This window comes from Somniosus microcephalus, chromosome 13 (genome assembly GCF_052327205.1).
Source record: "Somniosus microcephalus isolate GS21.2 chromosome 13, FLI_Smic_1.0, whole genome shotgun sequence".
In the NCBI taxonomy this organism is placed as follows: Eukaryota; Metazoa; Chordata; class Chondrichthyes; order Squaliformes; family Somniosidae; genus Somniosus; species Somniosus microcephalus.
Window position 1 is genome coordinate 49,658,857 of NC_140999.1, and position 25,766 is coordinate 49,684,622.

Sequence of the window (25,766 nt, forward strand, 5' to 3'; positions counted from 1 at the left end):
ATTATTGACCAGAAGCTTAACTAGACCAGCCCCATAAATACTGTGGCTACAAGAGCAGGTCAGAGGCTGGGTATTCTGCAGCAAGTGTCTCACCTCCTGACTCTCCAAAGCCTTTCCACCATTTACAAGGCACAAGTCAGGAGTGTGATGGAATACTCTCCAATTGCCTGGATGAGTGCAGCTCCAACACTCAAGAAGCTCGACACCATCCAGGACAAAGCAGCCCGCTTGATTAGCACCCCAGCTATTCACTCCCTCCATCACCGACGCACCGTGACTGCAGTGTGTACCATTTACAAGATGCACAGCAGAAACTCGCCAAGGCTTCTTTGGCAGCACCTCCCAAACCCGCGACCTCTACCACCTAGAAGAACAAGGGCAGCAGGCACATGGGAACACCATTACCTGCAAGTTCCCCTCCAAGTCACACCATCCTGACTTGGAAGTAGATCACCGATCCTTCATCGTTGCTGGGTCAAAATCCTGAAACTCCCAACCTAACAACAGTGTGGGAGTACCTTCACCACAAGGATGCAGCGGTTGAAGGCAGCAGCACACCACCACCTTCTCAAGGGCAATTTGGGATGGGCAATAAATTCTGGCCTTGCCAGCGACGCCCAGATTCCAGGAAGTAATATGTAAAAAAAATAAAGCAACAGAAATGAAGTTGCAAAGTGTTGCCAACAACTTCTTCTATTGGCACCATCCCCCACCTTTCAGTTTAAACAATAACCTTCCTCATCAGGTTTCAGCTAGCTTTCTGACAGAACTATGCAGAAACAAAGTTTGTTGGGTTCCGTGGGAACAAATGGTAGACTACGTTAGACCAAAGAAGTACACGGCACAGGAGCAGACCATTCGGCCCATTACGGCTACATCAGCTCTTTTCAAGAACAATCCAGAAACCAATCCTATCGAAGAGGACGATAGGATGGAACCCTCAGAGTTTAAGAGGTACCAAGGAGGGGACTGTAAAGGAGTTATGGCCTTAGTGGTACCAATGAGCAAACAAGAGCAAGAAACTTGAATGTGTTCACTTGCTACAGGTCATGGGTCTTCTGAGAAGTAACTGCGTGAGTGAGAAGCCCTAGAGTTAGGATGTACTGGGGCCTATAGGAGCTGCTCCATCGAAAGGATTAAAACACCAATACACACTATACAAACCCTAAAAGCTTACTTTTAAAAGGTGCAGGGGAATGCTTCCATGTGTGCGAGGAGCTGTCCGGTACTTCAACCATGTTGCCATTATTAATTGTGAGCCGAGATTAGGAGCGTTGCTGAGGTATCGCAGCAAAGCCCAACTCTCGTGTCCCCAACTCCCAAGCCAATAAAAACCCTGGCTGACACAAGGTAACTCAGAGTTGGAACCAGGGCCTCATGAGTAAATCATTCGGGGGCAGCTTGAACTGTTTTTTTTTTTTTTAAATGTGAGAGGTCTGGCACAACCACAAAACACAGAGAAGCTGGTGCAATTAATTTTTAATACAATATTAAATATTAACATGTGAAATGTCAATTTTTACATACATTCTATTGATCAGACGTTGAAGCCAATGCACTACACAGAAAACCCAAAAGGAATCTTACAAGTAAAAATAAATACGGAGTTTAGGACCAGACACAAAAACGCCACGGCCCAGCTTCCATTTCTGTCTAAAAGATTTAAACATGTAAATTTAATCCAGCAGAATACTTTCACCGTCATCAATCATCAAATTGTATAACAGGGAGTTCTCTGTCCAATAATCAGCATCTCAGTTGTCCCCCGTTAATGTGTTTACTACCGCTGGTTAGAGGCCAGGAACTGGATTTTTCTCGCACTTGTTTCACGTTCAAATCAAATTCTTCTCTCTGCAAGAAAGTATTAACCCAGAAAATGTTATTCAGTTCTGGGCAACCCTCCCCCCAGGAAAGATATGTTGGCCTTGGAGGGGATGCAGCGCAGATTCATCGGAACTTTAACAGGGCTAAAAGGGTTAAATTATGAGCGCGAGCATCAACAGGATTGCCGACAGTAATTTCAGGCCTCATATAAGTGTATTTCCATTCAGATCACACAGAGCAAGTGTGCCACAAAATATCTGCTCCAACAAGAGGTATTAAAATGCAGAGAACACAGAAACAAGGGGTAACCGAGACATACCAATAAGTGCACTGAACTCCATAGAATACACTTCCCTTTAACTTGGCCTCGACTCTGCCATCTACAGAGGTTTGGTATCCAGATACATAGGCAGCATATGCCAAAAGTTCAAATCACTACAGCGTTCAGCAAGTTACTTATAAAAAAAAAAAACCCTAAACCTGGATTAGGTTTCCGCTCACCACAATCGATCTCCATATTCATGGAAACTGCTTTGTTAATTAATTGTCTGAAAGGAAACAGACCCCAAATGGTTTAATCTCCATTCTTTGTGTTTACCAGTATGTCAGAGGTTCCAGGGTACATTAACCCAAGTATAAGTAGGCCCAATAAAGTTTGAGATCAGCATGAGTGTGCAAACCATAACCCGGGAAGATTCCCCCGGCTCCACCCATGTATTATGTTTCACCCTTGGATCAGCTATTTTGCAGAATGCAATACATTTTGCCCCAGTTGTGAAAAGCAGCCAGCAGCAGTAGAGCTTAAAGAGCCTGTATGGATGAAGCAGTCAGTCAGCAAAAAAACTTTTGAGAACCTCAGCATTAATCATCCCACCCAAATTACAGGAGTGTGAGGACGAAAGGCAAGGAGCAGAGTAACCCTCTCCGGGACCTCCTCGTTCTCAGCCAAGTTAAATCGAGCATTAACTATACTCCAATTGCCTTTGATAGACAAACCTGGAACATTCTTGAAATAGACTATCGACTGAGAAGCGTCATCCATCTTGAGAGATGGAAACGAGCTCATGGAGGTCTTGTTCAGTGCTGCACAACGCTAGTAATAATGGCCCACAAGGAAGCTCAAGCCCAAAACATCTTGCTTTCTCAGCTCAGGAACAATCGTATAGAAGTAGCAAAGCAACAAAAGGGAGTAAAATTTTAAAATTTCCTTTGCAATTGAAACAGAAAACAAAATTGGCCACTCACCCTAGGCAGCGTAGTCATAGTTTGTTACACACCACACACTGTAGGCAAGGTAACAAACTTAGGGAAGTGTGCGGAAAGAGAAAGGGTAATGCTTCAGACTTGCTCGTTCAAGTCTCTTCATTAGGACTCCCATTATCTTTCATTGGCTCAATTACATAACCTGACTCCCAGGTGACCACTCTCAGTTCTTTGACTTTAAATGTTCCATGTCCCCAATTAGAACAACAGAAAGAAACCTTTACAGAATTAGACAAAACAATATTATTTTGGACCTTGACACTGGAGAATTTCTTCCCTGCTTTCTGGTCATAAGATATTAAGATGTTGAGTTACCCTTAAAAGGGAGAATAGGAAGATCACATGGGATTCTAACAGAAACGTCTGTTCAATAATTGACTGTAATGAGTACTTTCAGTTAATCATTTTTAAAAACAAAGCATTTCAAAATCCAGACCTTGCATCAAGCTATTATAGTATCTGCTCTCATTAGAATTAGAAGTTGGATTACAAGTTTCTATTTCCAGGAGAGGGCAAGACTCAATCATTTCAAATTTAAAAAGGCCAACTTTCCACACTCTGTTGTACAGAATACGATTTCCGGTCTTCAGGTCCCTCCTCAAGGCAGGTTTCATGGTATAGCCTTTGCTTTGCATGAGTTTGGTGCAGTTGTATGGAAGCTTGGTAATGATCTCTAGGTTAGGCTGGCGTTGGAGCTGCTAGTGCCACTGTTGCGTTTCTGTAGCGATTTGACAGCACTCGGTACCTGAAGTCCTGTTTGCACAATAAAGCTACCACACCAGACCTGAGGAAAGGGGGGAAAAACATAAAACATGGGCCACAATCAGCACTAAACATGCAACAAGATGTCGGAAGGTGTTTTGTGGTTGTGGTTGGGGGGGGGGGGGGGGGGTAAGAGGAGCTGTGGCCACCAAGCAGGAAGTATGGAACAAATTGGGGAGATGGTCAGAATATGTTTTGAGGAGGTTTTGGAAAGGAGAGTGCTAGAAAGACAAATACGTTTAGAGAATTTCAGAGTACAAGGTGACCCAGTCATCATTTATACAAATTCACATTTGAACTGATCACACATTCCTTAAAGAGAAAGGAAAATCTAGGGGGAGCTCTACTTCTTCAAAATGTTCCCTCAACATTCAGGTGAAAAAATATAGTTAGAAAGTAGGTCAAATTTTTGCCCCAGTGGGGTTCCACCAGTGTGGGTCTCCCTTTGAAGCTGTTGCAGTGACATCACCAACGGGGAGGAGCTGTCTCCATTAAAGTTAACTGAAGCTGCAACTTCAGACCAGCGGGACAATCTGAAGCCACCTGACCATGCAGAAACAGACTACATACAAAGTACACAGAGCGTCGAGCCAGTAGTGTGTTAATATATCTGGTCACTTTCCTCTTACAATTCAGTTGAGCAGATATTCAGAGGGAGCATGCAGAGGAAAGAATTGGATGCTGACTAGCACTGAAAGATAGAGCAATGCACTCACCATGAAGGCAGGGAGGACAGGCTGTGTGAACTTCGTCCGAAATGAATGAATCAGCTGCTTACTTTTGGCATTGTAGAATGACAGATGACCTAGAACAACAATTTTAATGAAAAGTTTTACAAATTGCCTTAGAATCAATTAAAATGGCCATCTTCTCCAACTTTAGAATTCAAACCACGGCTGATCTCGCTCCTCCAAAACCTCGGACTCTCGATATGACCACCAAGCGATGCAGAGGAATGGTTTACAATAATTATCCCTCCGATTTTCGATTCCACTGCTCAGAGCCTCATCTGCTCTTTCCTCCCCGCGCTCTCAATATAGGGAAATGGGCACAAAATTACATCTCATCATTCTGTTGCTAATCACATTGGTGCGTGGTCTACACTGACCAAAAGGCACAGAATGCTCTGGGTGAAATACATCTTTACACTATCCATTAATGCGGTCTATACCAGCCAGTTCTACCATCTTTCTACCATCTACAAGGCACAAGTTGGGAGTGTGATGGAATACTCTCCACTTACCAGGATGAGTGCAGCTCCAACAACACTCAAGAAGCTCAACACCATCCAGGACAAAGCAACCCGCTTGATTGGCACCCCATCCACCACCTTAAACACTCCCTCCCTCCACCACCGGCGTACCGTGGCTGCAGTGTGTACCATCGACAAGATCCACTGCAGCAACTCACCAAAGCTTCTTCGGCAGCACCTCCCAAACCCGCAACCTCTTCCACCTAGAAGGACAAGGGCAGCTTGTGGGAACACCACCACCTCCAAGCTCCCCTCCAAGTCACACACCATCCTGACTTGGAAATCTATCGCCGTTCCTTCATCGTCGCTGGGTCAAAATCCTGGAACTCCCGACCTAACAGCACTGTGGGATTACCTTCACCACATGGACTGCAGCGGTTCAAGGCGGCGGCTCACCACCTTCTCAAGGGCAATTAGGGACGGGCAATAAATGCTGGCCTTGCCAGCGACGCCCACATCCCATGAAATAATTTAAAAAAAAGTATTAGGTGTACTTAAAAGGTCGCTGCCAATTGTTCCCCCTTTACTTTCATTGCTCCCTTCCACCCCCTAGCTCTCCAGTTGCATTACTGTTACATTATAAAGTGCAATCTGACTGAAGTAGCTAACATACAACATGGGATAGCCACGTTTGGATGGTGAGTCTACGCTGGGTCATTAGCTTCAGTTAAGTACTGCATCACTGGTCTTACAGTTAGTGTCATTTTTTAAAAATTCTGTTCCTGGAGCTCTTAAGTGCATCAGCATCTGATCTACACATCTAGTACAAGGGTCAACACAAAATGTCTATGAGACATATACAGAGTAGAGCACTAGAAAGGGAAATTCATCCTCAGGCACAGGAAGTAGGAATGAAAGACAGTGTCCTAGTCTACAATACAGAATGATGTCATTCACATTGCAAAGACATTAAAGAAAGAATTTTCATTTATACAGTGACTTAGCATGTTCACAGTACATCCCAAAGTGCTTCACAACTAAATAATTCTCAAGTGCAGTAAATATGTAGGCAATTTTCACATTGCAAGGTCCTACAGATCATAAATGTGACCAGTTTTTGATATGGCGGTTGGCCAACAGAGGAATGTTGCCTGCGACATGGAGAATTGGTGCCAAAGGATATTTTACATCCACCTTAACAGGCAGATCAAGGACAACATCGAGACTCAAATCCTGGCTCATGTGGAGAGAGTTTAGGCAGTCTAAAGCCAGTTCCTTGTGGGCATGGGCCTACAGCATTAAACTTCAGCACCAATCGGCAATCTCACTCAGATGCCACAAGATGGCTGTGGGAAATGGAAAAGACAGCAACAATGTTGCGAGAGAGTGGTGGTCTCCGAGGTCGGGTTGAGGCATTTGTTGGGATAGAGGAAGCTTTACTCTGCTAGATCTGATCAATGCTGACATGGGTGCCTGAAATGGAAATAATTGCATTCCTCAGCACTTGAGGGGCAGAAAGAACGTTATCCATAAAGCGCATGGTTCATTGGCTGGAAAACAAAGAGGTCAATTTCATACCCAACAAAAAGCCTAGATTTGAAACATTGATATTGTTACCCAATCTAAGTTGACCTTTCACTCAAAAATAATGCCCAAATTAGGAAAGGTTCCTGCTAACAAACAAATGCATCAGTAGTCCTCATAAGCCCTGAATTTTGGATGAGCAGCAGGAGTAACTAAGTTAGTATCCCAATCTGAGATGATTGCCTTATGCCTTGCTTGGGCCTAGCTATTTTCCAGACCTTGACTGCAGCAGCACACTTCCTTTTATTTTGAGGCAGTTGCAATCTCCCTGTATGCAGCAAGTTCTACAGGTATCACATACGGCTGACTGGAAGATGCAGCATGAAACACAGACAGCTCCAGATGTACTGGGTCTGAGCAAGAAGAAACAACAACAACAACTTTTATTTATATAGCGCCTTTAACATGGTAAAACGTCCCAAGGCGCTGCACAGGAGTATTTTAAGACAAAAAATTTGACACCGAGGCACAGAAGGATGAATTAAGGCAGGTGACCAAAAGCTTGGTCATAGAGGTGGGTTTTAAGGAGCGTCTTAAAGGAGGAAAGAGAGGTAGCAAGGCGGAGAGGTTTAGGCAGGGAATTCCAGAGCTTAGGGCCTAGGCAACAGAAGGCACGGCCACCGATGGTTGAGCGATTATAATCAGGGATGCTCGAGAGGGCAGAATTAGAGGGCTGAAGAAGATTACAGAGATAGGGAGGTGAGGCCATGGAGGGATTAGCAAACAAGGATGAGAATTTTGAAAGAGAGGCATTGCTTAACCGGGAGCCAATGTAGGTCAGCGAGCACAGGGTTGATGGGCGAATGAACGGGACTTGGTGCAAGTTAGGAGACGGGCAGCTGAGTTTTGGATGACCTGAAGTTTACGTAGGGTGGAATGTGGGAGGCCAGCCAGGAGTGCATTGGAATAGTCAAGTCTAGAGGTAACAAAGGCATGGATGAGGGTTTTAGCAGTGGATGAGGTGAGGCAAGGGCGGAGACGGGCAATGTCACAGAGGTGGAAATAGGCGGTCTTAGTTATGCTGCGGATATGTGGTTGGAAACTCATTTCAGGGTCAAATATGACACCAAATGTTGCGAACAGTGTGGTTCAGCCTCAGACAGATGTAAGAGAGAGGGATGGAGTCAGTGGCTAGGGAACGGAGTTCGTGACGGGGACCAAAAACAATGGCTTTGGTCTTCCCAATATTTAATTGGAGAACATTTTTGCTAATCCAGAATTGTATGTCGGACAAGCAGTCTGACAATTTAGACACCGTGGAGGGGTCAAGAGAAGAGGTAGTGAGGTAGAGCTGGGTGTCGTCAGCGTACATGTGGACAGGAGCGTAGGCAGGGAGAGCTAGAGCACTGGTAATCAGGCAGTGTGCTTTAATCCTCCCTGAGTGTTTCACCTAAGTTGCCGGGGACAAGTAAATCACTTTACAACACTCAAAACAATTAAAAAATGAAATAGCATAAATTACAGTCTGTCTTAGTTTAGGAAACAGATTCAAATCCTTCAGCTAGGCCCTAATTAATGGAACTAAATTCAGCAGGATTGTGCTAGGACACTGAGGAAATGACGTGTATGATAATGAATAGCTGGGAATGATTACTAAACTGGAATCTAATCCAGAGACAGATTAGCCTTGAAATACCTCAAGCATCTCTTATTTATGGGTTGAGTCTTTTAACGCCTTTCAGTGTGTTTAGCTCCGTATGCCATCACCAAATTATTTCATGAAGCTTGAATGGCTGAAGTTGACCTAAAAACATAATTGACTCAAGTCGCAATGTTGTGACACTCACTTGACAGAACTATATAAGAAAAATAAATATATATGTTTTGTATGTGTGATGGACTCGAGACTAGTAATATAAGATGTATGTAATAAAGATGAATTTGATGTGTATGGATCTCCCTGCTCAAGGCAACGGCGCGAAACTTAACAAAGGAAACCTGCATAACAGGATAACCCCCCCCACCGAGACAGCATCGAAAACCCATCGAAACTCGAGAGCCATTAAAAGGTGTTAACAAACAATTAACTTAATCAAGAAATGGCACCAGCCACTGCAGACAGACACATGCTCAAAGGAAAGCTAATCAAGAACTGCCATGAAACCAAGACCCAATCCTGGGGTCTTAGCAATTTAGACTAGAGACAATGGACTTAAAAAGATATAAAATAAGGAACCCAAAGGCTCTCGCTCTCTATCTGGATGACCACGCGGAAAAGCAGGAAGCCCTCCCTCTACAGACCAGACCAAGAAGCAAGGAAAAAGGCCTCGTGCATTGCTTGACTCAGGGAAGTACAAGTCTGTTTAAATCTATCCCATTACCTTACCTGTTGTAATCGAGTAAAGTCCATAGGATACCAGTAGGCTATTTTGCTGTGCATGAGTGTTTGGCCTAGAAATTCACTATGGCCCCGCCAGCTGGCTAGCGCCCAAAAGTTAGCGCTGGGCGCGGAGCCAGTTGCGACCGTCAGATATTCAATTTTTGCACCCCAAGTCGGAACCGGGCGCTATTCCAGGGTGTGCCCGCCCCCGCTTGGGGCGCTGAAACTGAATTTCAGCGCTCTAGGCGCCGCTGCGCCACCCGCTGCGGAGCGGCAGGCTGCGGTACTGCAGGCCTCCTCCTTCGCTTAAGGGGGAGGTGCCTGCAACGGGGAGATCGCCGCTGGATAGTGCCGGCAAATGAGCCCGGCACCACGGAGAAGTGCCGGGTTCGCGGAAAGCAGCCGGCAATGCCGCGGGGGGGGGGGGGGGGGGGGTGGAGGAGACCGGGGAAGGAGGTGCGGGCAGGCGGCCGCCGAAAAAGCGGCCGGCCGCACCTGCACCTTACAGCGCCCCACTAAGGCTACAGTACGGCCCCGTTTTCTGGTCGCTGTTTGCGGCCGCAACTAAATATGGGGATCGGGCCGGAACCGGGGCACTGCGCACACCGATGACGTCATCGGTACCGGCGCAGCGCTAACGGCCACCGCCGCCATTACCGCTGCGCTGAATATCAGCGCAACCTCCTGTATTGGCGCAGAAGCCCTCTTTAGGCGGTAACTGGCCGCAAAGCTGCCAGCGCCTTAATGAATTTCTAGGCCTTTGTGTTTAATAAACTTATTCCAAATTGTTTCAAAAGGATTGGTCTTGCTGTCAATTTAATGCCAGTCAAAATAAAAAGCTTACAACTAGCACTCTTAGGAATGGCCTTTAAGCACAAATCAACTGCAAAGATTTGGGTCAGCTTAGCTCAGTTGGTAGCACTCTCATCTGAGTCAGATGATTGCGAGTTCAAACCTCATTCTAGGATTTCAGCAGATAATGTACACACTTTAAGGGAATGTTGCACTGCCATCCTTTGGCTGAGGTTTTAAAATGAAGACTTGCCTGCCTGTTTAGGTAGACACAAAGATCCAATGGCACTATCTGAAGAACAGGGTGTTTGCACTGTGTCCTTGCTGAACTACTACCCCCTATAAAAAAGTTAAAGCAATTGATTATTCATCTCGATAGCAAAATACTGCAGATGCGGGAAATCCGAAATAACAGAAAACGCTGGAAAAACTCAGCAGGCCAGGCAACATCTGTGGAGAGAGAAACAGAGTTAACGTTTCAGGTCAAAGACCCTTCATCAGAACTGAGAAAAAAAGCAGGAAATGAAACAGATTACAAAGCAAGTTTGGGGGCTGGGAAATGGGGGAGGGGATGAAAGAACAAAAGGGAAGGTCTGAGAGGTGAAGAGACATTGAGATATTCAAGGCGAGACGAGATGGTAATAGGACAGGTAAAGAAACAAAGGATGGCTCTCGATGAAGTGTGAAATGCGCTGGCAGAGAGAGAGACAGCTGCCATGTGGGAGAGAAAAAAAGGGAAAAGGCACAAACCAAAGGTGTGGATAAAAAATATATAAAAATATAATAGGGGCCGAGGTTATGATCTGAAACTCGATGTTGAGTCCGGAAGGCTGTAAAGTGCCTAATCGGAAGATGAGGTACTGTTCCTCGAGCTTACGCTGAGCTTCCGTGGAACAATGTAATAGGCCGAGGACGGTGAGGTCTGAGTGGGAATGGAGCGGTGAATTGAAATGACAGGCGACCGGAAGCTCGGGGTCACCCTTACGGACTGAACAGAGGTGTTCCGCAAAGCGGTCACCAAATCTGCGTTTGGTCTCCCCAATGTAGAGGAGACCAAATCGTGAGCAGCGAATACAGTATACTAGATTGCAAGAAGTACAAGTAAATCGCTGTTTCACCTGGAAGGGGTGTTTGGGGCCCTGGACAGTGGGAAAGGGGGAGGTATAAGGGCAGGTGTTGCATCTCCTGCGCTTGCACGGGAAGGTGCCGGACGAAGGGGAAGGGGTGCTGGGGGTGATAGAGGAGTGGACTAGGGTGTCTCTGAGGGAGCGGTCCCGATGGAATGCTGGGAGGGGAGGGATCACGTTGGAGGTGGTGGAAGATGATCCATTGAATGTGGAGGCTGGTGGGTGAAAGGTGAGGACAAGGGGAACCCTATCATGCTTCCGGGAGTTCAACAATTTCAGATCATAACCTCGGCTTCGATCATATTTTTATATATTTTTTTTATCCACACTTTTGGTTTGTGTCTTTTCCTTTTTTCCCTCTCCCACATGGCAGCTGTCTCTCACTCTGCCAGCGCATTTCACACTTCATCTAGAGCCATCCTTTGTTTCTTTACCTGTCCTATTACCATCTCGTCTTGAATATCTCTTAATGTCTCTTCACCTCTCTCAGACCTTCCCTTTTTGTTCTTTCATCCCCTCTCCCATTTCCCAGCCCCCAAACTTGCTTTTTAATCTGTTTCATTTCCTGTTTTTTTCTCAGTTCTGAAGAAGGGCTTCGACCTGAAACGTTTACTCTGTTTCTCTCTCCACGGATGTTGCCTGGCCTGCTGAGTTTTTCCAGCATTTTCTGTTATGTTGGTTATTCATCTCACTTGTTTATGGAACCTTAGTAGGCGTAAATCAACTACCACATTAACCCACATAACAGCAACTGTACAATGTGATTAATTGTACACAGTACCACAAGGAGTAGTTGAGATGAATAGCATAGATGCATTTAAGGGGAAGCTAAATAAGCTCATGAGGGAGAAAGAAAAATAAGAATATGCCGATAGGGTTAGATGAAGAATGGTGGCAGGAGACTTATATGCAGCACAAACACCGGCATAGACCATTTAGGCTGAATGGCCAGAATGGCCTGTTTCTGGCCATTCAGCCCAACTGGCCAAGATATTGCGGTCGGTATGACGGCGAAATCCTAAACTTGCGGTCTGTCAACGTACGTGTTGACAAACCATCTGCACAGGCCACAAAAAAGCAATTGCTGGCGCAGAGTTGGGCTATTTGCCCACCGACTGGCCAGCAATTGTGCACGGAAATGTTACGATTGATGCAAACAGGCGCAGGGTCTGTTTGCATCAGTGTAAGGGGATTTTTCAGGCATGATTGAAACATTTTCCTATCGGAAATGATTAAAATCGAATTTATGCTTCCGCACCGCCTGGGTTCCGTGGGTTGCCCGCCGCCTCGCAGCGTCAGACCGCAGGTTTTAGCAGCCTCGCCGCCATCAGGTACGTGTATAATTCCTTCACGGGTCGAAGGCGTACTCCATAATTCTATGTAACTTGGGATGGTTCCGAGAAATGCAATAAGGTGCTTTATAAATGCAAAAGCTTTCTTTCATGGTTTCTGATTGGATGATGGGATGTTGGAGGCGCAGAAGAAGTTACAGTATTTGGTATTTAAACATTATTAAGGGGGAAACAATTCGGTTGCTTTGCGCCTCCCGTTAGCGCCCAGGGGCGCTAATGGGGCCCAAAGCAACTAGCATCCGGGCATGGCGCTGCCAATGCCTCCCGCGAAATTTAGCGGGAGGTTAGCGGCACCGTTACCCTTTTGCGCCCCGTGATGCTGACATCATCACCGCGCACAGCGCCCCGCTCGCGATCTTCAGTAGCGCCCCGAGTTATCACCGGACGCTATGTCCGACGGGGTCAGGGGGGCCTACCTGCGGCCTGGGCGGCGCTATTTAAAGGTGAGGTGCCGGGCGGCCATTTTTGTTGCTGGCCACCTGTCAACACCTGCCCCCGTTGCCGGCCCCGGCCTCCTGACCAGCTCCCTCCCCCCCGCGGAGTGTTGGCTGCGCTCCGTGAGCCCAGCACTTCTCTTCAGTGCCGGGCTCTTTTGCCGGCACTCCGATCCCTGGTGGCCCAGCTTTAAGAAGGGGGAAGAAGGCCTGCAGTAACATGGCGCTGCGGCACGTAGCGCCCCAAGAGGGAGGTGGGGCGCTTCCAGTAGTGCCCCGCTTCCATCTTGGGGCACTACTATTCAATTTCAGTCGCAGGGGCAATAATTTTTTGGGGGCGCTAAAAGTAGCGCCCCGGTGAAGTTAGTGCCCAAAGGGGGCGCAGCTCAATTTCCCCCCCTAAATTTAAAAGAAGGAGAAACAAAGAGTTATAACTTAGTTATGAAATAAAGGAATTTAGAAGAATGAAGAGGAAACAGCAGAGGACTGAAGCAACAATTGGAATTTAGTTGAGAGAATTTTAAAGTACTAGTAATAATTAAGTAAACAAACAATATATTAATGTTTGGGCTCATGCACTGGTGCTGAAAAACAGTAAATGAAAAAAAGTTAATCCATGGCATACATGACCCCAGCAGTTAAGGGTTTAAAGAGTTATTAATTCAGTCCTCAAAATAAGGCTCTCCTTAGACCATGCACCTATTGAATCAAGGTAGGGGGACAGTTTCTAGGACTCTGCCGATGATGGCCGAAGCTATTTGCTAGGAAATGCACAAAACTGCCCTGTGGATGCTGCCTGGCATTCATGCACAGCGATACATAGTGGAGACTGAGGAGATTCAAAAAAGTAATCAAACCATTGAGAGCATCAATATGCTATGTCATCAATATTACCTAACAAAGTTTGAATGAATATTGAACAAATTCAGCACTCAAGAGTTGAAATCATGGACATAGTGTAAATGCTGACTATTCCTAGTTTTAAAGCAGGTTTGCACCAAGATAGAGGAGGTAAGGAATCCCAATACCTTCACTGTAGTTGCAATAAACTCCGATTCTCTCAGGTACTGACATGTCCAGGACTTTGGCCTTGTTGTTGTGCTTGGCGGTGAAGCTGACTTGCAGCCAGTTATTGAGGTGAAGACACCAGGAGGCACTGGTCTTTCCCAGTTGGTCAAATTTGCCCATAGTCCTGTAGGCCACACCTACAATGAAAGCCTTGCTGTCCCTTTCAAACGCAACCTCCCAGTAATGCTGCCCATTGTCAATTAGAGTATCCCCTGTGGAAAACAAAAGGGAGAACCATTACTAAACAATGTTTAACATCGACCCAAATACAGCTCCCTTTCCCATTGCAAGTGAAGGAAGCTCGACTCTGTTCTCTGTAGCAGCGTAGGTTTCCCACAAGCGAAGGCGGCATTATTCACATTTATCATTGAAATAGTGATCAAAAATCACAGTCTGAAACAGAATCTGTTCAGGAAAATGTTCAAGTACTACAACAATCCTATAATTCCTAAATAGCGTTGCCATGTCCTAATAACAATCCTATAATTCCTAAATCAACTGCCCGTGTCCTAACTCGCACCAAGTCTTATTCGCCCATCACCCCTGTGCTTGCTGACCTACATTGGCTCCCAGTTAAGCAGTGCCTTGATTTCAAAATTCTCATCCTCGTTTTGCCTCGCCCCTATCTCTGTAATCTCCTTCAGCCCCACAACCCCCGCCCCCAAGATATCTGTGCTACTCTAATTCTGCTCTCGAGGATCCCTGATTATAATTGCTCAACCATTGGTGACCGTGCCTTTTGTTGCCTAGGCCCTAAGCTCTAACCTCTCTGCCTCGCTACCTCTCTTTGCTCCTTTAAGACGCTCCTTAAAGCCTACCTCTTTGACCAAGCTTTTGGTCACCTGCCCTAATTTATCCTTGTGGCACGGTGTCAAATTTGTTGTCTTAAAATACTCCTGTGCAGCGCCTTGGGATGTTTTACTAAGTTGTTGTTGTTGTTTGATTTAAAAATAAACGCCGCATTACAGCCTCCTCACGCTGGAATTAGAGTCAGCAATTCAAAACAAAAAAAATCAACATCTCAACCTAGACTGCACGAGGAAACATTATCTCCAGGGAGATTGCGTTTCAAATGTGTTTTGCTGAGTGATGTATTTGAGGGTTTATTCTGGAGGGAAGTGCTGCTGCTAGTCAGATTTTTTTTTTTAACATTTTAACAGGAAGGATTAAACCCAGAGGTTACTTGGACCCCTTCACCTCTCTGAAAAGTATTTGTACAGGACACAAACATGCCAACCTTTTCCAGTTGCTGAAGAATGCTCTCTGGTAACTGCACGATTGTAGCTTATCCAGTTCCTTCCTGGGATCTAATCACTGCCTCACTAACTGGTTGTATCCATCCTGGTAGAGTATGTGGGAGACTAACTGTGGTCAAGACTCTGTGGGGGCTTAGAGTTTTCAAAGAAGACTTTCAAAGTGACCACCAATCCGCCTCCATAGGATTAAAGAGGGCACTTTAGTGAGAATTCTTCTAGATGGAGGATGTTGTTAAACATGGATTTGTTTGAATGTCCAACATAATGTTTCGAGTGTGTCCTGGGATTGTCAGATCCTGCCTAGTTGTTAGTAGAAATCTACAGGCATTGTACAAATAAATAACCAGAGAGAATATAATGGAATAAAAGATCCAACCTCCACACCTTGTAGCTTCTGCGTCATTCCTTGAATAGGTTTCAGAATAAAAAGAATATCCACATGGCAGACATCCCAGTGCAATTGCTCAGGCAGAGGCAGCTTTTTAAGGAAAAAGGTGAACAAACATCTGAAGCAATAAGAGGTGCAGGGCTATGGTGAGAGAGCAGAGGCCTGGGATTAGTTTTAGATTAATCTAGTAAAAGTGCTATCACAGACATGATGGGCCAAAAAGCCTCCTTCTGTGGTGTAAACCTCTATGGCTCTATAGACAAGTGGAATTTCTCCAAATGTGATTGGAAACTCTGAATTATCTCCACTTCATATTGCAGGTGGGATTTCCATGTCAATAAGATTCCTCTGATTAAATGTGAAGAGGGGAAGTCGTCCACGGTCTGATTTGCATCTCTACACTGTACTTAGTCCTAACTACATTTACTGGGCTTTCTCACTCCCGTGACATGGATTTTTGAAAGGTCCGTTGAAGTCCACAGACTGCAAGTACAAACCAGGAAAAGGTTGGCTTTTACTTGAACGTTGCAGTGCGTTGTAAGGCTAGGCAGTCGAGTGTTGCGTTTCAAGTACCTACCGAGGACGGTGTACGATTCTGCAGTAAATCGGTCCCTGCTGCTCCTTCCAGATGGCATTCTCTTTGGTGACTGAATGACGCTCCTTAATAAAAAAATAAAATCGAACAGGACAATATTATAACCAGAGTCAAACAGACTGCCTGGGTTTGATTTATAGGCGGTGGTAGTGTTATTTTAAGCATCACAGGCAAAGCTAGTGAAAATTGCACTACAGCAGAGGAATGAGTAGAAGCAAAAAGTTCCTTAAAAATGGAACAAAAAGTATGGACAATACTGACAGGAACTTGGCATGTGACAAAGCAGGTCTGATCCTGTTTGCCATCACTTCATGGTTCAATCATTACTAAGGCATTTAAAATTCTGCAAAAGACAAGAGTTGAGAGTGAATCTTGGGTGTTTCGTAGTGCTGTGCAAATATGTGTATTTCAACTCGAGAGCTGCGTGCAGTTCCACATTATGATGCTGGGGTAACACAGAATGGGAACCGGCATGTCACCTAGGTAGGAATCAAAGAAAACAAAAAGAAAGCTGCCTGTATTTCTGAATTCTCTCCCTTGTTTCACTTGTAACAGCCAGTCATAGAAGCAATTCAACTAATCTTATTTAGTACGAGTCAGCCAGGGAGAAAGGAATAGAAGGATATGATGACAGGGTTAGATGAAGAGGGGTGGGAGGAGGCTCGTGCGGAGCACAAGTGCCAGCATAGACCAGTTGGGCCGAATGGCCTGTTTCTGTAATAAAAACAGAAAATGCTGGAAATACTCAGCAGGTCAGGCAGCATCTGTAGAGAGAGAAACAGAGTCAACGTTTCAGGGCGATGACCCTTCGTCAAAACTGTTTGTGTGTTGTACATATAAAAATAATACATTATATACACACACACACACACAATATATATATATGTACACATACACACCATATATGTATATATAATACTACATAAACAAGATAGATAACCTGCAGCAAACAAAATTAAAGGAATGATAGAGCAGGGGTGCCCATACTTTTTGTTTTAGTGGGGCCACTTCCTTGTGTGCCACAGTGGAGTCGAGCAGGCCACATATAAAGAATTAGAATACACCAAATCGAAGTAATACACGAGACAACTCCCTTTCCCTCCCCAAGCTGCGTTACAATGAGTTTGAATTTGTTGCTCTGCAGGAGGATGTGTCACTCGGGCTTCATACGCAGGTCAGCTAGGGCCCTTGGCTGTATATAGCCCGGGGGCTGTAGTTTGGACACCGTTCAGAGAAAGGGTCAGCGATATACCCACACTTATCTTGGCCCTAACTGGAGATTTGTACCTTGCGGGGGAATTGGCCGGTGAGGCTGTCCTACTGCGGTTTTCCTTTCCTCGGACTTTGATCTCTTGCACCTTTCCCCCTGATGCATCCCATTCCACTTGGTGGTCCTCCACTTTCAAATTCTGATGGGCAGTGGCAGCATCCAAACTGAAATTAAATGCTGCGGGAAAAGATGTGAAAGTGGCTTTAATTCTCGGTAGCAATGGGAGCTGAACTTGTATAATCCACGACTGGGAGAGAACTGTAGCTGACAAGCTAATAGAGATACCTTAATGAACAGGTTACATCTTTGTAAATATCCTAGGGTTGCTTTTTGCTACTGAATATTCCTCTGCCAGATCTTCATCCTCCACAATTCCTGCCAGATCTTCATCCTCCACAATTCCTTCCTTTACCCCAGAGTGGTCCTACCCTCCCTTTAATTTTTACACGCTTATAATACATAGACTCTTATAATGATCAAATTCTGTAACATACTGGATTTGAAGAAACTTCAGTTCTACAATGTAATAGATAAAATCGCGCCGGCCATTCTGGGAAACTGCCGCCATTATTTACGCTGCTGGTATCGACTCACTATCCAGATGGATGGAATCGTGGGACGCATGCAACGTAAAGAACCAACACCTCATCATGACCCAACAGCAGAGGTCCCTGCCTTCGACCTCCCTCGAAGACAGTGGACAGGCTCAACCCAATCCACACGGCATGGACGAGGCGGCCACCTACTCCACAAGTGGAAGATGAGGGATGACCTGAAGGGCGACTGTGGCCGTGAGTCCCAGACCATGGAACACATCACATCAACCTGCCCACTAACACCTGTTGTGGGAGGCACCTCATTTCTCCACTCCGCTTCTCAGGAGGCCATCGGCTGGAGAGTCAAACTAGACATCCTATTATAATCTCTTCTCGTCATACGAAAGTACTATAGATTAGCAGAGTGGCAACCATCAGACAGGCCAAAACATCAAATACGTGGAGTTTAAGCCATCTTAATTATGGCATATCCCTCTAAGAATAATGCCCAGTTTAAATAGTTCATCTGAGCTACAATTGGAAGCAATTGGTCCTAGCTATATGGCACAAGGGCAGTAACCCTATGTGACCATAAGGATAGCAACTCTATAACAAACACATGAAAATCAATTCATTACTTCAGTGAGGGAGAGTAGCTTTACAAACCACTGGTCTCCAGTGTGACAGGCTCCGAGAACTCTCCAGCCACAGCCTTGTTGCAAGCTTTCACCCGGAAGTTGATGAATTTGGTGTCAAATTTCAACCCTGGCAAAACAGATTGAAAAACCCTGTTACAAATCATTTTCATTAACAAGGAAACCTAGCGCCTCATGCCTCTGATAACCCAGCGAATAAATGTCCTTCCTAGTGTGGTACTCAGCTAGACAGATGGAGGTCCCAAGGTTCCAGTGCTTGACCCCTGGTCTGTGCCAAGTTAGCTCATTTTAGCTGGGTCAGAAGTGGAAGTGGTACAATTGTTCTCAGCATCCCTGGGCTAGAGAGGGGAAAAATCAGGCAGAGTTCTTGCGTCAGAATGCTTTTCAGTGACCTCTGCTGGTATGTGCACAAGTGGCGACAGGTTCAGGGTCAGCGATGATCCCCTCCCCCATAGCTCAATAGCTGGATGGCCGATACTTATTACCTTGGCTCACATATGAAGCTGTGTTACCCTTGGTTGTTAGAACCTGGGGATACAGGACCCTGGCAGTGAGTCCCTTCACAATAGAAAGAAAAAAGTGGAAGAAAATCATAAATTGCAAAGTTAGTATGCAAACATAAAATAATGAAATGTACAGTAGTCATCCTCAACTGTAAAATATACTTGTAACATGCATACTTCATGTAAAAATAAAACTTGCATTTATATAACATTTTATCACATCAAAATGGCTCAAAATGCCTCACACAATTACTTCTGAAGTGCAGTCTCACTGTCTCTATGTAAACCAATGGAGCGGCCATTAAATACACATCACGTCACACAAACAGCAATGGGATGAACGACCAGTTAATCTGGTGGTATTGTTTGATATAGGAATGTTATCAAAGACACTGGGGGAACACCCCACTCTAAAGAATGCCATGCAATCATCAACATCCAGGCAGGGCCTGTTTAGCATTTAATCTGAAGCACAGCACCTCCAATAATGCAACACTCGCTGCACTGCTGTCATCCTATATTAAGTGCTCAAATCCTTGATTTAAGTTCAAATTTGCAACCTTCTGACTCAAAAGGCACTACCAACTGAGTTCAGTTATAGGTGAAAGAAAAAGAAAATTGATTGGTGGGGGTGGGGGCATCATTCCCAATCCAAGACTGACAGCACCATCGCCTGAGTCAGCAGATCATGGGTTCAAGCCTCAGTCCAGGGACTTGAGCACATAATCTAGCTCGACACTTCAGTGCAGTACTGAGGGAACGGTGCACCGTCAGAGGTGGCGTCTTTCAGATGAGATTACCTGACAAAGTGAATTCTGTCTCCTTGATGCCTTCGCTCAGCATCCAAGGGTGCTCTTCCTTTAGCCGTGGGGCCCCTTCGTGGTTGGTTTTGCGATATTCTAATATGTAGTGATCGATCTTTCCATCCTCTTCAGTCATTCGCCAGACCACGGTCACACAGTTGTCTGCTACCAGGCACTCAGATGCGTCGATTTCCGGAATACTTGGTACTAATCACAAAAGATGGCAAAAATGAAGACAAACTAGCCTTCACCCTGCATTGAGGGATTTTTGGAGTGACCCAGATCTGATAATCAGTGATAACTACAAGTCATGGAATATATTTTCCTCAACATTCCCCTGAAGGCACTGACCATTATCTGGCACCTTGTCTATATTGGAATTCTTGATGTGCAAGCCTAGACAATGAATATCAGCACCAAGCGTTCATCAGATATGCACACTTGTAGTAGGGCTCATTGGATAGTGATTAGGAGTGGGACCCCTCTCTAAGCCCCCCATACTGAGAATACTGTAGCACTCCCATTGTCACTCCATTAGAGATCTGCTAATTCAACAGAGACCAAAAATTGATCCTGGAATCGGTTTGGTTTCTGTGGCTCTGTTCCACACTGGGCAGAATGTTTATCAACTGAGCCCTTCCAATTTAACTTTTATAAAAGGAGATATTCAAGTACATAATGTACCCACCAAGAGATTTTTGTCTTGGTGGCCAGTTGCCCAACATCTATGGTGGAAGGTCAGTTACCATCCAGTATGTAACTTTCTCACAACAGATGCAGAATTCAGACTAAAATATTCCAGTCTTTCCCATGAACAGTGCAACAGGCATTTTGCTCAGCCGGTACTGGTGCCTGGAGAGTGTGTAGGCCCAGGTAAGAGACATGTTGGCCTAATTTTGTTCCACTGATCGAAGTTGATCAACTCAACGTTCCTATGTGCCAGCCAAGAGGCCAAGGCTGGCAACCTGCTGCTATATTTCTGCCAATGGCGTGCAAGAGCAGAATAGATTGGTTCTTCCCTCCAATTTTCCCAGCTCCCCGTGTCCAGAAGTGCTTGCCTACAATCAACAAATCCCTCGAGTTGCAGAGATAAGCACAGATGAAGGAAATCTTTTTGGCCCATCTAGCTTATCCTTTCACAGAAACCTACAATCACCACCACACCCCCAATGACAGTATCTAGCTGCCTCTTGAATTACTTCAGAGTTTTTGCCTCCACTATTCTACCTAGACCATTCAGATAAGGTTGTGAACTTGCCAAGAGGAGACCAGAGAAAGGGAAAAAAATAAAGCAGGAGGGGGACAGTTTTATTTTACTTTCTTACCTGGCAAGAACTTCAGTGATTGAAGGATCCTTTGTTCCTGGGAGAAGTCGACCATTAGATGACTCATATTGTCACTGGCTTTGGCCTTCAAGGACAGCCTGAATGCTGGTGCCATGGTAACACTGCACAACAAATCCAAGAACTACTATTACAAACAACTCATTCAGTTTTCCTTCCAAAGCCATTGGAAAATGGGTGCAACAACCACAGAGCTGGCAAAATGGATTTTAGAAACACAACCTTTCAAAACAATGCTAATGGAAGTCTGCAGCAGATATCTGGCATCCCATATCAAACTATGGGTCTCTCCCTAGACCTTCATAGGCTCCAAACACTAGGGCATGTTTGCTTCACACTGAGCTCAAAGTTCCTTTACCTTATCATAAACTATATTCGTTTAATTTGCTTGCACACACCATTATACAATCTACTGCATTATGGACTCAACCACACCCATTCAAGTTCCTAAGGGAAAGCTCTGTGTAAATACTTCCAGATTCCCTAAAGGTAACCATCCTGTTCACAACTCCAGCATCTGGGCCTACTGTCGTCCATAGACATTCACCCACCCAACAGTCCAAGAACTATTGTGCCCCATGGAGTATCTGATCAGTTTGCACGCATCAATATCATTGAATTCTCAGATATTTATGAACAGCTGTTATTATACAAATGGTCTAAATAGACAATTTCCAAATCTTAAAATGATTAATTTGAATTGTTACAGAAGTTTCTGAACTCCCATTTGGGGAAAACTTGCAGCTAGTTTAGGCAAGGGTGTTCTTGAAGCCTTAAAAAATACATCCATTAGGGACAGAAATATTTGGCTAAAGATGGATGCTGTGACAAGGAATGTTGGGATTTGGCTAGACTGTAAATTATTCTGGGGCTCTGGAATGTTCCTACTATAACGTGTTATAGGAGAGGCTTCAAAAGAAGTTGCCCAACAACCCTTCTGGCCTGGAAATTGTGTATGGCATAAGGGCAGTAAAGAGGTGGGAAAATGAGTGAAAATAGATGAGTGAAAAGAGATACTTATCAAACTGAAGCAGCTTTATTTGTAGTATAAAATTTACTACCCACAAAATGTATTGAATTTTTCTTTAAACTGTTCTTGATCATAAAAAGATTTATAGGCGTTAAAAAAGTTACGGGGTGAGGAGGGGAGGCAGAAAGAAGAGCTGGGTGGCAGAGTGGGTTAGTTGCCAGCCTTCCTGTGTCAAATAAAAATCCAGCTCAAGCTGACCATTGGAAGTAGCTTGTCTGTTGGTTGCAACTATTCTGTGCGAAATGAGTTTGCGTATTATTGGGCTTTACCAGTCTCAACTCAATCCTAGCAGGGATGGACCCATGGCACAAAACTGCTAATTCTCACTTAGACAAAAAGACAGACTTGCATTTATAGAATGCCTTTCACAACCACGGGATGTCACAAAGCGCTTTACAGCCAATGACATACTATTGAAGTGTAGTCAATGTTGTAATGTAGGAAACGCAGCAGCCAATTTGCGCACAGCAAGCTCCCACAAACAGCAATGTGGTAATGACCAGGTATTTTTGTTATGTTGATTGAGGGATAAATATTGGCCAGGACACCAGAGATAACTCTCCTGCTCTTCTTTGAAATAGTGCCATGGGATCTTTTATCCGAGAGAGCAGACAGGACCTCGATTTAACGTCTCATTCGAAAGACAGCATCTCTGACAGTGCAGCACTCCCTCAGCACTGCACTGGAGTGTCAGCCTAGGTTTTTGTGCTCAAGTCTCTGGATCGGGACTTGGAACCCACGTCCTTCTCAACAGGTCAGAAGGTTTGCTGGTGCAGGAAGTGGAAATGTTATTAGGGCCAATATGCCGGGACACTGTAAGAGTGTGTTTTGGTCTGGGTATGGCTGTGCTATACCTAACCTAGGAGCGCTTAATGGCAACACTGGATGATGAAATCATATCCACTCAACAGCTTTCACCTTAGCGAATAGATTTTTCTCTCACCCCCAACCCGTCTCTCCATTACAATTTTTCTTGTCTCTTATGCATACGATTTCTCCTATTTCCTCACTTGCTTCTCAAATACACCATATTACATGTTCTTCCTCCTCCTCGCCTCCTTACAGTGTTGAAATCAAGACCGCATCCTACTTTAATTCATTTGTCCCCAAGATCAAAAAACTGTGGAACCCTTCCTTCTACAAGCTTTTAAAACCCGGTAAAACTGCTTTCAAATTTTATTTTTTTTAATTAAAAGCACACACACACAAAATGCTACACACTGTGTGTTGGCACACATATAGTTAGGGGACAATTTTACACAAATACATTACAGTAGAGCTTAAAGTTGGAGGAAGGCAGCAGGGCTGGTAGCAGCCATGTTGTTTTGGCCAGTGTGAACATCTTTTTCGCTTTCCTGTTGGGTGAAACCATTCCATAAACAGGGCAGATTTACCAGCAGAAGAGAGAAAAACTCCAGTGCCCAGGAGTCTTACTGAAATCAGCTCCATAAACAGGGTACAAGTGCATCTCCACTCCAACCAGTTCCACCCCTTTCATTAGCCATCATCTGCAATTTTATGGGAGGTCTTGGGTGCCAACAACTTAAAAGTATCCAACTTTTTCCAGTTCTGACGAAGGGTCATCGATCTGAAACGTTAACTCTGTTTCTCTCTCCACAGATGCTGCCTGACCTGCTGAGTGTTTCCAGCATTTTCTGTTTTTATTTTATAACTTAAAAGTATGTAGTGCTGAAGTCAACACCCCACGCAACACCCTACACAATGACCCATTAGCTATAATTGCAGCGACTGAGCTCCCGTGGAAAGGTCAAAGTGCTTCTCACTGTTTGAGGACCACAGTTATGTACCAATTGGAAAAGTAAGCCCAAATCCAGATGCTTTTTGATGAAATTGAATGACATTAAAGAAATTGTCCATTTCTTGAATTCAGCTTTGATAAGAACAAACTATTTTATGGAGTTGTTATATAGTTGCTACTGAATGATACAGGGGCTAAAAGAGTCAAATTATACGGTCAGGTTGAATAGACTAGGTTTGTATTCCCTCGAGTATACAAGATTAAGGGGTGATCTAATTGAGGTGTTTAAGATGATTAAAGGAATTGATAGGGTAGATAAAGAGAAATATTTCCTCTGGTGGGAGAGTCCAGAACAAGGGGGAATAACCTTAAAATTAGAGCTCGGCCGTTCAGGGGCGATGTCAGAAAGCACTGCTTCACACAATGGGTAGAAGTCTGGAACTCTCTCCCAAAAGCTGTTGATGCTAGGTCAACTGAAAATTTCAAAACAGATATAGATTTTTAGGCAAGCATATTAAGGGTTACAGAACCAAGGAAGATAGATGGAGTTAAGATACTTAACAGCCAGGATCTAAATGAATGGCAGAACAAGCTCGATGGGCTGAATGGCTTACGCCTGTTCCTAAGGTTTGCATAAATAATTAACTAACAGAGTCTATATAAAATATGCCAGCACTAAAATAAGGATTAGTGTATTTGGCTGTATTGGATTTACTAACTGATTTGAAAGAGGTGTACAAGATTATGACAGGTTTGGATAGGCTAGACGGGGAAAGGCTGTTCCCACTAGTTGATCGTACAAGGACTAGGGGGACACAGATTTAAGGTTTTGGGCAAGAGATACAGGGGAGGCATGAGGAAAAACTTTTTTACGCAGCGAGTGGCGAGGACCTGGAACTCGCTGCCGATGGAAGTGGTGGAAGCAGAGACACTTAATGTTTTTAAGGGGAGACTGGATAGGCACTTGAGGGAAATAAACTTGCAGGGCTACGGGGATAGAGTGGGGGAATGGGACTGACTGGATTGCTCTGCAGAGAGCCGGCACGGACTCAATGGGCCGAATGGCCTCCTTCTGTGCCGTTATGACTATGGGGGCGATTTTGCCAGCCCTGGGGAGGCGGGGCTGCCTGGAAAGTCAGAATTTGGGGGTGGGTGCCAAACCCGCCTCCATGCCATCTTCCCAGGAGGTGGGTAGCCGTCCCGCGCCGGGTCCCGTCTCCTTAGAGGCGGGAAGGGATTAAAGCCTATTAACTGCCTGTTAACAGGTAGTTAACAGGCAGAAAATAGGATTATCCCCTTTTTGTCCTCACACGTGCGGGCTTCCCGAAGGCTCCAAAACCCGCCAGCTCAGCGAGGCGAGTAGTGGGTCTGCGGGGGTCGGTGCAAAAAGTGTGGTGTGAAGGTAAGTGATGGGTGCAAGAGTGGAGAGGTGAGTATCTGAGGTAAGTGCAAAGTGTTTTTAAAAGTGTAATTACCTTTGTTTCTTCCTGCAGGCTTCAGTCGGTTTCTATAGAGAGAGTCTCGCACCTCCAGGTTGCAGATGAGAGATGGCCGTTGCATTCTCAGATGCAACAAACATCTCATTTCTGTAAAAGAAAGGTTGATGAGGTCTAGTATGCAAGACCTCATCAAACTGCAGAGATTGTCACTGTCTGACAGCTTCATAGAGCTGTCAAACGATGACAATTCATCTGTCAAAACTTTGACAGATGACACATCACACGTTGACATGCTCTGCAACCGGCTTTCCCTTAATTGGCCTGCTAAACTCGCTGGGCGGGCTTAACAAGGTCAATCAAGGGAAAATAGCGTGGGTTGGCCACAAATCGATGGAGGCGGGACATCGACCCGACAAGCAGCAGTCCCGCCTCCAACGCGCCCCCACTCTCAAAAATCGCCCCCTATGACT

The 25,766-nt window shown here is 45.0% G+C and overlaps 1 protein-coding gene across 1 annotated transcript in view; it reads right to left on the bottom strand.

The window, feature by feature from the left end:
• Positions 1–1,462: 1,462 nt before the first annotated feature.
• Positions 1,463–25,766, bottom strand: part of fsd1 (fibronectin type III and SPRY domain containing 1) — a 42,174-nt gene continuing 17,870 nt past the window's right edge. Inside the window, exons 6-13 of the mRNA XM_086004907.1 lie at positions 21,051–21,172; positions 19,723–19,932; positions 18,430–18,528; positions 17,245–17,404; positions 15,940–16,022; positions 13,679–13,930; positions 4,566–4,654; positions 1,463–3,871 (exon numbers count right to left, since the gene is read on the bottom strand). Of these exons, the coding sequence (XP_085861033.1) occupies positions 3,761–3,871; positions 4,566–4,654; positions 13,679–13,930; positions 15,940–16,022; positions 17,245–17,404; positions 18,430–18,528; positions 19,723–19,932; positions 21,051–21,172 (1,126 nt within the window). The 3' untranslated portion in view covers positions 1,463–3,760. The remainder of the gene's footprint in view (positions 3,872–4,565; positions 4,655–13,678; positions 13,931–15,939; positions 16,023–17,244; positions 17,405–18,429; positions 18,529–19,722; positions 19,933–21,050; positions 21,173–25,766) is intronic.